The following is a 16829-nucleotide window of genomic DNA, read 5'->3' as shown; positions in this document are numbered from 1 at the left end:
GTCTTATTGATGTAATTTTTATTGTCATTAAGATGTAATATTGTCCTACTTTACTTTATTTGCTATCATGAAGTTCAGTCTTTAAATGTCTGAAAGCTCTACTTCCTGCTTTCTTTCATGACACTGAAGACTCCTTTGGCACCCCCTCTGCTTTTATGTCATAGTTGTCATATCCTTCTCATCTTAGTCTTTATTTGGTTGCTAGGACTACAAAAGTACTAACATTGGTTCCAAACTAAGCATCCCCTTCTATGAGGTCTGTATTTTTACATATGCAGGAGTTCTGATAGCCAATATAGTAGGAATTCTTGTTTATTTCTGTACTTGGAATCACAGCAACATCATTAATAGCAGGATATCACCACAAGTTCAAACTTAAAAAGTAAAAAATGAAGTAGAAGTAAGTAACCATAGACTAGGTTTCATGTTATTTTTAGAAGTCATTTTTTCAGTGACTGATGAGGGAATGGACAGACAGTGTTAGTCTAACTATTGAGAACAGAACAGTACCATACCATCAGTCCTGGAGTCAGAAAGACTCATTTTCTGAATTTACTAGCTGTGTGACCCTGGGCAAGCCACTTGATCCTGTTTGCCTCAGTTCCTCGTGTGTAAAATGAACTGGAGAAAGAAATGGCAAATCATTCTAGTATCTTTGCCAAGAAAACCCAAATGGGGTCACATAGTCAGACACTAATGGAAATGACTAAATAGCAACAACAAAAAACCATACTGCTTGAGATTTAATTGTTTTAGAGAATAGCCTGTCACACACAAGGCTAATGTTGTCTCAACTTTTCCAGTGACTAGGGTCATAAAATGTGTTTAGAAATTTTGGCAAATTTCTTCTAATATTATTTTTCTTGAGATGATATAATCTATTTCTTTTTGTATTTTCCTTATTTAAGAAGGCAACACTCTATAGAGCATATATAGATATGGACATAGCAATGAACCTAGCTTTCCAACTTGTATTCTCAAATTGCATCTGTTAGTTTCCCCCAAATGCTAGGGTTTTTGTTTTTTTCTATGTTTTATTTTTAGATCCAAATTCTCTTACTAGGACTTCTTCTCTTACATACTAGTTTTAGATAGTTACCCACCACTGTATTATAAAACAAAGTTAGTATAATTTTTAAATGATAATAAAGGTGGAATGAGTATAAAGATATCTGAAGCCAAAGATCTTTGCTTTCTTTTGGTTTGAAAGGAGGCAAATAAGTGCATGCATATATACATGTAGCATATTTTCTTATCTGATTAAAGCTAATTGATAACTGTTATTATTTCTCCCTAACAAATTGCTTTTGTGATTATAAAGATTTCCTGAGATAGTGCAGTTTTTGTTAACTCAAGAAAATTGCCCTTCATGTAGAACCCAGTATCTTTCTCCCCAAACCTTCCCCTCTTCTAAATTTCCCTATTGATGTTGAAGGCACCACCATCCTTGCAGTCACCCAAGAGCATCCAAGGTATTATCCTTGACTCTTCACTTTTATTTAATCCTTGACTCTTCACTTTTATTTAATCCTCATCTCATCAGTTGCCAGATCTTGTCATTTCTAACTCTTCAGCATCTCTCCCATAGACCCAATATTCTCCATTCATAGCCACCACTTTAGTTCAGGCCCTTCATGACCTCTTTATGCCTTGGCCTCCTAATTGATCTCCTTTGCTTCAGGTCTCTCCCTACTTTAGGCCGTCACCCACACTGCTTCGGGTTATTTTCTTTAAATATATAGAGATATCTGACTAAATCATTCTCCTCCTTAGTCAACTTCAGTGACTCCCTATTGCCTCTACATCAGATACAAACTTCTCACAAAACCCTTCACAACCCTGCCTCGACCTATCTTTTTACCTTCATTATAGTATTCTTCTTCCCTTCCCTCTCTTTGACCTAACCAAACTGATCTTTTTTCCCTCCTTTTTTTGCAAATGACATTCACATTTTTTTTTGCTTTTGCAGTCAACCATCCCCAATGCCCGAATTATACTCATGCTTACTTCCACTTTATATCTCTCACTTCTTTGAAGATGAAGTTTAAGAACCACCCAGGACTTTCCCTATCACCTCAACTCAACTACTAGTGCTGTTTCTCTCAAGTTACCTTGTATTTAAATACTATTTGTTCTCTTTGTAGTTATTCTGTATATGCTTTTAAATGTTATCTCATCCAGTGAAATGTAAGCTGCTTGGGGCAGCTAGATGGAGCAGTGAATAGAGCACCTGCCCTGGAGTCAGGAGGACCAGAGTTCAAATCCGGCCTCAGACACTTACCACAAAACTATCCATGTGACCTTGGGCAAGTCACTTAACCCCAATTGCCCTACCTTTCCCCCTCCATAAAAAAAAAAAAGAAAGAAATGTAAGCTGCTTGTCAGTAGGTAGTATTTCATTTGTAGTATTTTACAGTGACAAATACAGTGTCAGGCATGTAGCAGGTGCTTAACAAGTAATTAATTGATTTATTGTTTGATTCAGTACAACTTACAATGCTGACCTTTTTCAATATGTTTTTTAGGGTTGCTAAATCTTTAGAAAAGGGAAGAGATACATTGGGAATTATAGGTGATTTTAAACCAAAAAAAGAATTTGCTTTAAATGTCCATGGGCTCTTTTAAGGGCATATAAATTCTTTGGGGCTATTAAATTATTTTTACTTCATTCTTGTATTAAATATATATTTTTTCATACCAAATACCCAAGTGACCTTTGTTGCTAGACTAGTAAATAGCCTTTAGTTATAGCTAGTCAGTGGCAGTAAAGGGCAATTTCATGTATTTCTTGAAATATTTAAATACTTTCAAATTTTATCATCCTTTAGGGGAAGAAAAGTATGCCAAAATTATTATTTCTGAAAATGTCTGGTAAACCCTTATTTCTGTTGTTTATTTGAAATTAATATTGATGTCAGATTTTGCATGGGAAATTAATTGGTAAGTCAGGGTTTTGAAGTTTCAATAGACTCTTGAAACTACTTGAAAATGGACAGTTATACTGAAGATTTCTCCCTACACTTACCTTCCCCAGTAATCAGTGTCTCCTGAATTCTTCCAGTCCTTATTTTATCCCTATTATGGTACAGTAATTACTTCTCATTCCATCCCCTTTTATTCGTGTTTTCTAATGTAGCGAAGTGACACTTTTGTTTAACCAGATACTTATAAAAGAAGTTTCACCTAAAACTAATGTTAGGTCTCATTTTCATTTAGAACCTTTTTGTTCTAGGAACACCGGTAGTAAAACTAGTACTTTACCCTTTTCCATTTAAGTACTGAAATAATGTTTTGATTTTGTACATTTTGTGACTTGACTGCAACAGACTGTTGAAATATATTCAGAATAGGTATTTGAACATTGCAGTGACATTAAGATCTGCTTTTCACAATTTGGGTTCTTCTTTTATCTTGAAGAAATTGTTTTTTGCATGAAAAATAATTAATATAATTAAATATAAAGTTTCCCAAAGGGGGATATGAAGACAACAGGCAAGTATCATCAAATGTAGCTATTGAATTTTATGTTACAAGCCTTTAAGAAAGGTGCTCTTAACCACGTGTTCAGAATTGTAATGCTGCCTCATCCTGTTCACAAATGTCTTTGAAACCCTACCAAGGAAGAGAATTTCTTTTCTTTCTTTAAAAATGTGTTAGTGGGGTGAAAATTAGTGAAAAAGACATTTGCCATGTATATAATAATTATTGATGTCTTACACTCAGTTAGCTTCCATTAGGGCAAGGATCATTCTTACTTACATTGTCTCACTGACCCACTACAATTCTTGGTAAAAAGAAGGAAAGAATTCTGTGAGACATGTTGTATATACTGTACAATTAGATATCAAATTGGAATCCTAGAATTCTATTGCTTTTTGGTATTTACTTAAACCAGATTATTTTATTTTTAAGTGGGCATAGCTGCCACATACCTCATAAAAACATGAGAAAATTGTAGTTTATACAGTATAGTTTTAAATGTATTTTATAATAATCACCTCACACACAACTCCTTAAAAGAACCATATACCTGCAAATTTTTGGTATTTTAAGTTTATAGTAAGTAGTGGCACAGTTACATCTAGGGATTATTAAATCATAATCTTTGCCAGCAGGCACATAATATGCCAGGCAGTAAGGTATATTTCAGATAACTAATAAGTAGCAAAGTTTATATGCTTTAGTCAGGTTTTCATTGTTCATATAATCAGAAGGAAGGCATAAATAGCAGGCTAAGTTTGGTTATTAAGATTGATGACCTTCCTCATTGTAACAAGATTAACTATTATCTAGTGATTCTGATGTACCAGGAAAGATATATGAAAGGAAATTGTGGGCACGCACATGCACAACCATGCACTTCTGCTGCATCACTATTAATTTGAAAATTCTAATTCAGTATTGCATAGGTGTTAATAGCATGTGAAATAGTAACATCAAATTATTTTGTCCTTTAAGTTATACTTCCTCTAAATATGGTAGCTATTAATGAAGTGTCTTAACTATAAAATTCTTCAGAAAGTTCCCCTAAAATGGTCTTGTGAATTTTACCATGTAGAGACAGATGTTAAATCATTAAAATATATGGTGTAGAATGCTATGCTTTAGAAACTGCAGCTCTGGAAATACATTCAGTCAGCTTGAAGATTTGATGCCTGTGTTTATTTACCAAGTTCCTTGCCAATAAAAATATCAGCAAGTAACCAAATAGCTTTAACTGTATTTGCCTGGGATGATCTCAAGAGTTTTTTTATTTACTGATCTTGAAAAAGAAAACACACATTCTCTATCTGGACAAAGCATCATTTCTTCTTTGGAATTCCATTTCAGTAAAAGCAAAATGTTTTATGACATAAGAAAACTAAAAGGCCTCTGACTCAGAATGTTATGTTTGTTATCTACTCAGTTCTTCTCAGTGTTCAGATTTTGTTGTAGAAAATCTCAAAGACGATAAACTTATTTCCAGAACATCCTGTACACTTCACCAAAAGGAAATGCCAGTTCAAAGCAGGGAAAAATACCACCTCAGTAGGGAATGAATTTTAAATGTCCACAATAGTTATTTAATAAAAATCATGTATTATGGTATATTCAAAACAATTTTAAAAGCATCATAGCATTAAAAGTTATACAGTGTGGTCCTTATATTTAACAAAAAGATATATTTAACACCTTGTAATTTAGAAACACCTAACTGGTCTGATCTTGAATAGTTAGGCAGTAAAGAGCTTTTTATTTGAAATATTGCTAGTGATGTTTTGTTTTTGTTGTACTTTTTTTTTTATTTAAAACTGAATAGTAGAACTTGTAATATATTTAGATGAAAAGCAGGTTTTTTTGTTTTTTGGAGGGCAATTGGAGCTAAGTGATTTGCCCAAAGTCACATGGCTCATAAGTGTGTCAAGTGTCTGAGGCCGTATTTGGTCCTCCTGACTCCAAGGCAGGTGCTCTACTCACTGTACCACCTAGCCGGCCCAAAAAGCATAGTCACATGTTATGATAAGTTACCATGTCTCTACCCTAAAAGGTCCTATGGAATGAACTAGGGTAACATAATCACCATGTTTTGTAATATTTTTTTAAAATAATCTTACTATTCCAGTGATTTAACAAAATCCTTTTTATCTTCCACAGAATCTACCAGTTACTCGTATTTTAGACAGTCTCATGGAAATGAAGTCAAATCCTGTGAGTACTATATAATGGCATAATTACACATTTGTGAAAAAATCAAACTATATCTAATATTATACATTCCTGGATCAGTGATCTCATTCCTAAGGGTACAGATTGCAACCCATCTGTGCCTTCTTATCCTGTGTAATTCTTGTCTTGTCTTCATAAATCCACCAGAGATAATTTATCCAACGTGCTGGAGGTCTTCCTAGATCATTTTTCTTGGGCATCTTTGGGTTGTTGAGGTATTGTTCCTGCCTCTTAACTGCATGAGTTACCTTCTTTTCCAACACACGTTATCTAAAATAAGAAGTGAAAGCATTGGATAATTGACCTTAAAAGAAAACAGCAGAGAGAACTTTGAGAAACTAGGTACCTAATAGAAAGTCTTTTAGAGAAATTTACATGGATATGGTGATATCTGATTCCTGTCACATTCAAGAGATGACATTCTGCAGTCATCTCCTCCGCTCTTGAAGCTCCATATTCTTCTAGGATAAAACATATTCTTTGGATTTAAAGATCTCCCTCGGGATGGCTAGATGGCACAGTGAATAGAGCTCCAGCCCTGGAGTCAGGAACACCTGAGTTCAAATCCAGCCTCAGACACTTAACACTTACTAGCTGTGTGACCTTGGGCAAGTCACTTAAACCCAGTTGCCCTGCCTTCCCCCCTCCAAAAAGTGGGGGGGGGGGGGAAATCACCCTTTACAATCTAGCTTCAGCCTGCCTTTCTAAGCTTTTTACACATTATTTCCTTCATAGACTCTACCTGTCACCCAGACTCATTCACTTGCTGTTCTTGTATTCTGCATATACTGCCTTTTCACAGTCTTTGTCACATGCCTAGAATGCACTCACTCCTCACCTCTACCCATCTGTATCATGTTTATTTATTCCTCCCTCCAAATCTTTTGCAATTTCTTATGTGTAGATGTTATTTCCTCTGACAGAATGTAATCTTTTTTTTCAGATTTTTTCTTTTTGGAGGGGGGAAGGTAGGGCAGTTGAGGTTAAGTGACTTGCCCAAGGTCACACGGCTAGTTTTGTGTTAAGTGTCTGAGGCCAAATTTGAACTCAGATCCTCCTGACTCCAGGGCCAGTGCTCTGTTCACTGTGCCTCCTAGCCGCCGCCAGAATGTAATCTTCTTGACAGCAGAGACTATTTGCAGTTTTGATTCTATATCCCTAGTGTCTAACATACAGTAGGTAGACACTTAACTGCTTGTTGTTTGACCTTAACCCAGTTAAAGTGTCATATACCCTGACATCTGGGGTCCTTATGCCATCCTCCTTCTTTTCAGATGAGGATGCTCAAGACAAGGGATTATGTGACCTCTTGGTGGTCACCTTTTAAAAGTCCGATGATGTGAGCCAAGGTTCCCTTATTCCACATTGAGAACATGCAGGACCATATCTCATTTTATAATTGAAGAAACTAAGCATCAGAGACATGACATGACCCACTCAGGAATACACAGCTGGTTATATCACATTTTCTCTTATAAAATTCATGGTTCAAGGGGCGGCTAGGTGGTGCAGTGAATAAAGTGCCAGCCCCAGAGTTAGGAGGACCAGAGTTCGGTTCCAGTCTCAGACACTTAACACCCATACAGAAAAACTAGCCGTGTAACCTGGGCAAGTTACTTAACCCCAATTGCCCTCCAAAAGGCAAAAAAAAAAAATCATGGTTCAAAAAATAAACAATTTGTTGGTATATTGAAATATTGGTGAAAACATTTGATAACACTTTTCATGGAATAAATATTTTATGTAGATGTAAGAATTCAATCATTTGGACTAGAAAATTTGAATTGAATTTTCTTTCTAGAATAGCAGCATCATAAATTTTAATTAAAATCATAGTAAAATTTTAGAATTGATTAGGACCTTAGAGAAGGGTGGTGCCTTGGAGAAAACACTGAACTTGTCATCACAAAGCTTGACTTCAAATCTTGCTGCCACTTACTAGCTCTGCGACTTGGATAACTTACTGTGCCTGTTACCTCATCTGTAAAATATAAGGGGACTGAACTAGATGACTTCTAAATCTGTGGTCATATGAATCTATGAGATGATTATCAGTCCCCTTCCTTTTTGGGTAAGGAAGCTGAAGTGAGACAAGGTAGTGACATTCTCAAGGTCATTCTGGGAATAGTATCTGTCCTATATCACTCCTGGTTCAATGTTCTGGCCACCACAACACATTGCTTCTTACTATTGTAGCTCAGTTTCAAGTACTCTTTGAAGTAGGCTTTTTTTTTTTTTAATTAGAAATATTTTGTTTAGCAGTTACAGATGGAAACTATAGACTTGTATTTGTATACTTTATCCATTTGATATATTGCTTTAATAAAGTTCTGTCTTTTTAATAGGAGACTGATGACTACAGATATTTTGATCCTAAAATGCTACGAGGCAGTGACAGGTAAGCTGTAAAAATCTGAATTTATCAAGATTCTTTTAAAAATCATTTAACATTATTTTTATTACTGTGTTTTCATCAGTATAGATATTCCCTCTCCCAGTTTAGGTCAAAGACCTTCCATTCCTTTCCACAAAGGTGGCTTGCCTTTGCATCTTTTAATTTTTCTAGGAGACTAATGAAATCTTCAGGCTGCCCTTCTGGTATCCTTAAATCTAAGCCGTCTCCTTTTCCTTGTTTATGCTCCTCGTGGTATTTCTACTTAAGTTTACATCCCACCTATAATTTTGATTCTTAGATCACATGTGTTCAATACATCCTTAGAATATCACCAGAAAAACCACATCTATATTCAGTCTCATAATGAAGGAAACCAGAAGACAAATTGGTTGCTGAATGGGAACACAATTCATGTGTTCCCAGAGAGGTGAATAAAGGAGTAGATGGGATTTGATCATCATGTACTCACATGCAGTCATTTTATGGGACACTTGTTCATACAGACAGCTCATGGTACAGTAGATGGAGTGCTGGACTTAGAGACAGGAAGCTATGAGTTCAGAATAGACCTCAGACACTTAGTAGCTCTGGGACCCCGGCAGCAAGACACTTAACTTTAGTTTCCTCAACTGTAAAACGATAGTAATAGGGGCGGCTAGGTGGCACAGTGAACAGAGCACCGGCCCTGGAGTCAGGAGGACCTGAGTTCAAATCCAGCCTCAGACACATAACACTTACTAGCTGTGTGACCTTGGGCAAGTCACTTAACCCCAATTGCCCTACTTTCCCCCTTCCAAAAACAAAACAAAACAAAATGATAGTAATAGTACCTGCCTCCCAGTGTTGTTGTGAGGATAAAAGGAGATACTAATAAAGGGCTAAAAGCAGGTGGCATATCAAAACCAGAGGATGAAGATGAAAGTTCATTTTATAACCTGGTTTACAGGCTCTGAATCAGAAGACTTACGACCATAGGTTACCCAACAGAGAGTGGAAAGACATGGTGGGTGTAATTAAACTGCACTATATTACTTTAAAATGATTTTTGTGCTAGCAGTGACATAAGATAAATCATAAAGACTTTTATGACCTCTCTTCCTCTACCTACAACTGTTGACTTTTCCCACTGGAACCTATAGAGACTATCTTTTTTGTATTTGTATTCCCAATATTTAGCATAATGCTTGGCATGTAGAAAATATTTAATACATGCTTTTTCATTCATTCATGTACCACAATATGTTAGTTACTCCCCAGTAGATAGAATATACTTTCTTTCCAGTTCTTTGTTATAACAAAAGAAATGTTTGTGTACTAAATGTTTATACATTAAAACAATGTTGTATTTTATTATTTTTTTTTTAAGCAATTGGGGTTAAGTAACTTGCTCAAGGTTACACGGCCAGTTATTTCTGGGTGTGGTGCTGAGTATCTGAGCCCAGATTCGATCCCCAGGTCATCCCGACTCTAGGGCCGGTGCTCTTAGTCACTGTGCTGCCTGGCTGCCCCAAGAATGTAGTATTTAAAAAAAAAAAAAAACTTTCATAATATGTTAAGATATCCCTGAAGAATAAACCAAGATTTCTGTCTGAATTACATATTTCCAGCTATAGAATAAAAGGAAAGTAAAAAAATAAATTAAATCAAGAAACATTAAGTGTTTGTTTTGTCAATTCTAAAAACCACAGGTATTGCTGGATTTACATTGTTGTCTTTCTTTTTTCCAGCTCAGTTCCAAGAAACAAAAATCCATTCCAGGAGGTAAGTCATTGTAGAATAATTTCCTCCTTCTTAAAAAAAATAGTAGAAGAAGCAAAAGGATTTGATCAGTGGTCAGATCTGTGATAAGACACAATAACGTAATTACATTTTGTTACATATTTTATTTGCAAATGATAATTCTCAAATGTTACAAATATTATTAATGGTGTTATTAAAAACACTTAGAAAACAAAGTTCTTAAGATTATTTTTGTAGGAGTTTTATAAAGGGAAGGGATTGAAGAGAAGCCTTCTTATAAAACTGGATTCTAAACATTTGTAAAGAGATTTTACCCACTTTTGTTAATTATAGATATTTATTCTCTAGCACTCTGTCATACTTCCTTCCTGAGCGATCTTTATGAGTTGAGAGCACCTTGATGACGATGCATTAGACAACATTGCTGATTTGGTGCTAAGATAGCGCACATATAGTCCATCACCAGGCCTACATTTGAATCCTTTCTAGCTTCTAGTCACCTCTACACTATGATAAGTCTTCAAAATAGTGTTTTAGTGGAGAGAAATCATTATTTGCTGTTAGCTAATTATAGTGTCTAAATACCTTTAGTGTCTAAAAATTCAAACTTCATTGCATTTCTTATGAGAAATTATAGTTAAAAGTCCACTTAATCAATAAATGGCACTAGACACCTTCTTACATTAATAAGTAACCCTTGTATTAGCATTCCAATTTGGCACCATGTTAACTGTCCTCAGTCTTAATATAGTCTCAGTGTTAAAAACCATATCACATGGTTAAGTTTTGTTTCATAACCCTGCTTTCAATACATGCATTCTTATTTAACTCATTTTTTGTTTTATCTTTATATTTCAGGCAATTGTTTTTGTAGTAGGAGGAGGCAACTACATTGAATATCAAAATCTTGTTGACTACATAAAGGTACATTTTAGTCATTTTTATTTTACTTAGTCATTTCATAGTACTGAATAAGTTCTCAGGCTTTTAAAAGTCCTACAATCCCTAAAGATCACTTTATCACCAAATACCACTTTTCTAAGACACCCCTAAGATACTAACAGGCTTTCACCTACCCAAGAATGGTCAGGAAGAGAGAGGTAGCAGGAAAATGGACATAGGTGATATTAGAAAAGACAGTGGTAACAAGGAAAGTAATTCACAGATGGCTTTTTCTCTGTTTAATAGCTCTTTAAAGAGTGCTGTAACTTAGGTCTCTGAGACACCCTCCTCTACCTACTTCTTGACTCCTCAAAAACTTTGAATCTCTTGGTGCATCACCCTTATATGATAAGAATTACCAACCTCCAAGTAGCAAAATCTTTATAATGACATTGAGCTTGTTTAAGTAGCTCTCATAAATGAAATGGACAATAAAAAATGTTGGTGGTAGGTAATACTGCCAAATTTTAGTGTACTAAAGCTGTAATAGAACTTCAGTAGCATGGAAAAGTTGATGTTTCTGGAAAACATGAGTAATGAGAATTTTTCCTCTGCTTTATGGGTGTGATTATATGTGTGCATTTATTTATTTGAATTGACTTTAAGCAAATCTGATTTGTGCAAAGCTTCACTCAAGATAGTATTATTTAAGTATACATCACATAATTCAGAAAATAATCTATAATTTTATGTGCCTCATCTTTACTTTTTAGACAGTTAATGCAGTTCTGATAAGCAGTCTGTGTATTGTAGATTTTCCATGATCTTCCCTGGATTTTGGGTTATATTGTAAGCCATCATTTTATTACCTACTTCTAGATGGACTAGAACATAGAATGTTAGGGCTGGAAGCTTCCTTAAAGATACACTACTCTAAGCTCCACATTTTGCAGGTGAAGAAATTTAGCCCGCAGAGAGGTTAAGTGATGTTGTGTAATGTCACTGAGCATGTTGATAGCAGAGCTAGGAATAGCAAGGGAACATGTTAAAACTTGGAGTGAGGAAGACCCAAATTCAAATGTTTTATCAGACCTTTACCAGCTCTGTGACCCTTGGTACATCATTTAATCTCTCCCCCTCAGTTTCTTCATCTGTAAAATAGGGATAATAAGGATAGAACAAGAAAAATTTATAAAGTGCTTTATAAATCTTCCAGAGTACCATATTCCTCTTACCAATAACCTCATTTTGATGAGGGACACTACAATAAACATTTTCTCGTCTAAAGAAGGCTGATTGCTCATATTCTTTTTAACTCTGCTTAAGAAATTATCAAAATACTTCCGTTAAGGACCTCAAAGGAAGTTTTAGAATTTTGTAATGGAGCATCTGAGGTCTCACAAAGGCCATCAGTGAGATCACCAAAAGTATTTTCTAAATGCAAAGACTAAGAAAAGATATCATTGATAATTTAATATGTTAATTGTACTTTGACACAACTAGATCTTAACTTTATTCAAATAAATATCTTCTTTTATATGTTGATCTAAAAAGTGTAGGTGAGTTATTGTAGCTGTGAATTATGGTAATTCCCAAATTTTAGCATAATGTGTGAGTTAGTAATAAGACAAACTAATTGTATGCTCAAATAAAATGAAACAATTTTCCCCCTGGGAAAGAATACTTAATCTGCTTTATCATTTGGGTGTTCTTTAATTGGGAAGCAACAGTAAAAGAATATAGAGACCCCAGACTAGGAATCAGAAGACCTTGGTTTTAGACCTGATTTTACCATTAAATTAATTTCCTGAACTTAGGTGAAACATTCACCTTCACTCAGCCTGAGATTTATCATCTATCAAATGAGAGGTTTAAACTAGGTAATCTTATAAAAATTCTTAAATTATATCCAATTTTAGGAATATATATGGGTATATAAGAATTAAATCTTTATTTAATTCTTTATTTCAAAAACTCTTGTGAAGTTACTCTTCTACATAAAAGAAATTCATTACCAGTAGTATAAAGTACCTCTTGGCAAGTGTGTTATTCATATTGTCTGAACTCTCCTTGACTCTTTATTCTCTTTTTCATAGGGCAAACAAGGCAAGCATGTGTTATATGGCTGCAGTGAGCTTTTCAATGCTTCACAGTTTATAAAACAGGTAAAGTTTTATGCTGCAGGTAATTGTCTATTTATCAGCCTACCTTTTTAAGGACTTGTTCAACTGAGTTGACTGAAAGAAACTAAAGTGCATGGTGATATTGATAGGAACATATTCTGTGATTTCAAGTCATTTTGTACACTGATTATTAGCAGAATTCTATTTCATTGTTTCTGTTTGTGAGGTGCTTATGTTCCTGACTTTACCAAGCCTGCCAGTTCTGCTCTCTTCATTTCACTTCTGACCAAATTCATCCCTGAGAAAGTTGTTTCTTCCTAAAGGCCACATTGCAAGATAATGGTGCCACTGAAGCTTAAATTTCTGAATGATTGCTACCTGCTGGGTTTCACTATGTCTTTAGTGCTTATTTGCTAAGAATTTTGTCTCACCTTGGCCTTTCTAAAATATGACTAAGGCACTAACAAGTCTGATCAGTGATGATGACCCAGTGAGTTAGAAGGCTGATTATTCTTCACACTCACACATGGAGTTATCATACTTTTTCCTTTTAAATAATCTTCATTTTCTTTTAATAATATCAAAAACTAAATTCAAGGTGAATAAAGAAAAGTATTTTTTCACACCGTACAAATTTATACATTTTCACCTTTGAATTAATGTTAACATTTTTAGCTAGAAGCTAGAATTTTAGCTAGAATGGTTCGAGTAACTAGGTCTGGAGTAAGGAAGACTTGAGTTTCTAATCAGGCCTCAGACATTTTTCTAGTGATGTGGCTCTGGGAAAGTTACCTGACTAACACCTATCTGCCTTGGTTCTCTCAACTATAAAAAGGGGATCATCATAATAGGACCTTATTCTGAGAGTTGTGAGAATTAAAGGAGATATTTGTAAAAGTGTTTAATGTAGGGGCTTCACAGCTACTATGTACTTAATAAATGCTTCTTTCTTTACTTCCTTGTCTGAAGATTGTCCTTTTCGTAATCTGAATTTGAATATAATGACATTTCTCTTAAGACTATAGGTACCATGCTATATGTTCTCTAAATGAACAGTAGTTAAACAACACTGGTGTATAATTTATAGTGAGATTGGTGACAGAAGAGAATATAAATTTCATGTTCCCTTGAACATTTTTCCTACTCGTTTTAATGATGAAACTAAGACTTCAAAATGACTAATAGATTGCTGTTTTGTTTTCTCCCAAGCTGTCCTTACTTGGACAAAAGTAGCCCAGAAGAATCAATACCTGAATCCACTTGGAGCTTGGACAAAGTATAAAAAAAGTCAGAAGAGCCAGATGCCTCCCTATTAACTTATCTGTCATAGCATTGAAACTTATATCGTTCCATTAATTTGATAATTTTTAACAGAATACTGTACTTTAATGTATACTGATTTAAAAATATTTCAGAAATAAACCTTTAAAACCATGTTATCTCTGTCGTATATGATAGATGAAAAACGTCTTTAAAGAAAAGATTCTGTTTAAATACAATGTGGTTATGGATTTTACTTAATTTGCTCACCTCATCAGCCACTGTGGATGCTATAAGACTTCCTCCTAGGTTGGTCGCCAAGGCAGATTTTAGCTCTCCTTTGGGCAAGGAAGCCAGGGTTATTGGTAAAATATAACATAGTTATAGATATATAGAGCATAATTTGTAAAGGAAGAAAACAGTAACAACTAAGGATGTGTATCACAAAAGCTGACACTTAAGCTCAGCCTTGAAGAAGAATTCATTTTGAGATGGGAGGGGACAACCTATGCAAAGTGACAGGAGAAGGAATGTCAGATTCTAGAGAAGCTAGTTTAATTTGGCTTTAATGTAAAATGCATTAAAGGCAATAATTATTTGTAATAAAGGTGAATATGGAGAAAATTACAGGTTGATCATGCTGAAGAATTTATTTTGTCTTTGAAATACTATGTTTTTTGAGTGATATAGTAAGACTTGTATCTTAGGAAAATTCTTTAAGTAGCTTTGAGAAGGATAGGCTGGAAAAGGAAGTATTTAGAAGAAGGGAGGCTATTATAGCATAGTCTGGGAAAGATAATGAGGTCCTAAATTCTAAAGGTGGCAGCCATGTTATTGAAGAGATGATGGAAGAAATTTTCTGAAGGTAGAATCTCAAGACAGAGGAGCTTAAGGAAAACTGAGCATAAGTGCACTCTGGACATCTGGAAAACAAATTGCAAAGGGTTCAGAGGAAGGATAAAATGCTGTGTACTGAAATTCTGTAGAAAAAACTAGCATAAAAAAGGACACCATTGTGATGAGAAGAAAAAAAATGGAAGTTGTCCAAAGAGGTTGATGTAGGGTGAGAGTGGGGAATCAAGGATGATGCTGACATGAACCTTAGTGATTGACTGATAACCCTAAGTTCTTGAAAATAATTTTCATTTTTCTGTGCTTTAAATGGGTATCTGCTGAAAAGCAAGTGAGAGTAATCGGAGGCAGGGCTGAGGGACAGCTCCACAGACCTGATTACAGTGATTGTTCCAAGTTAAGAACTCAATTTTTATATCATCTCCCAATGGCCAACTAAAAGAAGTTGAGTGGTAATCAGAGGAAATGACAGGTAAAAAGCCTGACCTTTAAAATCACAATAAGCAGCATTTTGATGAAGTTTGTATGTATGATCTACATCAGAGGGGTCAAACACAAAGTCCATGAGCCCCATGTAGCCCAAAACACTCCCAAATACCACCAGATTAAAATGTAATTGGGAAATACTTAACTAAATAAAAACCAATAAAAATTGATACCACATTTTAAAGTTAATTCAATATGCAGCCCAGAGAGATCCTTACTTGCAGATTTTTTATTCAGTCATTTTACCCAGCTGACTGTGTATTTATATTCTTCCCTCTTTAAAAAAACAGCCATCCCACTGAATATCCCCTCACCCAATCTGCTGTCTTCTATATCTTCCCCCATCTCCCCTCCAACTTTCTAGTAGGGTATGGTGGAACTCTATGCACCAGTGTCTGGATATCTTATTTCCCAGTTGCATGTAAAATAATAATTATATATATATAAACACTTGATCCCCAAACTTTGAATTCCATATTCTTTCCCTTCCTCCCTCCTCACCCACCCTTACTGGGAAAATAAGCAACTCAGTATAGGTTGTACATGTGTAGCTATGCAAAACATTTCGATAGTAGATATATTGTGAAAGACTGACTATATTTCCTTCCATCCAATCCCACCTCCCACTTGTTCTATTCTCTACTTTGATCCTGACCCTTTTCAAAAGTGGGTGCTTCCAACTTCCCTCCCCCCCCCAGCCTCCCCTCCCTTCCATCCTTTCCCCTCTCATCACCTTCCCCCCTACTCTCCTGTAGGGTGAGATACCCTATTTAGTGTATATGTCATTCCCTCCCTAAGCCAAATTCTATAAGAATAAGATTGACCCATTCCCTTTTGCCTTCCTGTTCTTCCCCTCCATTGTAACCATTTTCCCTTGCCTCTTCTGTATGAGAGAAGTTACCCCATTCTGACTCTCCTCTCATATTCCTCTCTCATCTCTTAATTTCACCTTTTAAGTATCATCCTATTAAATTGGTCCTGTGCCCTCTACCTATGTATACCTGTACACATATACACACATTCACATATGTATTCATACACCCTCCATTATAGACATATATGTATGTGTGTGTGGACACACGCACACACAGAGACACACACATAGACTTCTACCATGGCAAAGAGCTCAAAAGTCAAATAATTGGCTGACAAGATGAGCAAACAAAGAGAAATCAGACTATAGAATAATTGTTTGGTGACACACATGATCAAAATATAGAACCAAAAGGCAACAAAGTCAAAACTCCTGCATCAAAAGCCTCGAAGAAATATATGAACTAGTTGCAGGCCATGGAGGAGCTCAAGAAGGATTTTGAAAATCAAGGGAAGTAGAGGAAAAATTGGGAAGAGAAATGAGAGTGATGCAAGAAAATATAATGGAAAAC

The 16829-nt window shown here is 35.3% G+C and overlaps 1 protein-coding gene across 1 annotated transcript in view; it reads left to right on the top strand.

Moving 5' to 3' along the window:
- The window catches only part of SCFD1 (sec1 family domain containing 1), a 30744-nt gene extending 16464 nt beyond the window's left edge, over positions 1-14280 (top strand). Inside the window, exons 5-10 of the mRNA XM_069106006.1 lie at positions 5635-5688; positions 8052-8104; positions 9829-9862; positions 10700-10765; positions 12820-12888; positions 14056-14280. Of these exons, the coding sequence (XP_068962107.1) occupies positions 5635-5688; positions 8052-8104; positions 9829-9862; positions 10700-10765; positions 12820-12888; positions 14056-14079 (300 nt within the window). The 3' untranslated portion in view covers positions 14080-14280. The remainder of the gene's footprint in view (positions 1-5634; positions 5689-8051; positions 8105-9828; positions 9863-10699; positions 10766-12819; positions 12889-14055) is intronic.
- The last annotated feature ends 2549 nt before the right edge of the window (positions 14281-16829 follow it).

The sequence above is a fragment of the Petaurus breviceps genome, unplaced genomic scaffold, assembly GCF_028583685.1.
Source record: "Petaurus breviceps papuanus isolate PSGF00001 unplaced genomic scaffold, PetGlider_PUasm1.0 77, whole genome shotgun sequence".
Classification (NCBI taxonomy): Eukaryota; Metazoa; Chordata; class Mammalia; order Diprotodontia; family Petauridae; genus Petaurus; species Petaurus breviceps.
Note: the sequence above shows the minus strand (reverse complement) of the source record. Positions and strands in the feature narration are given on the sequence as shown.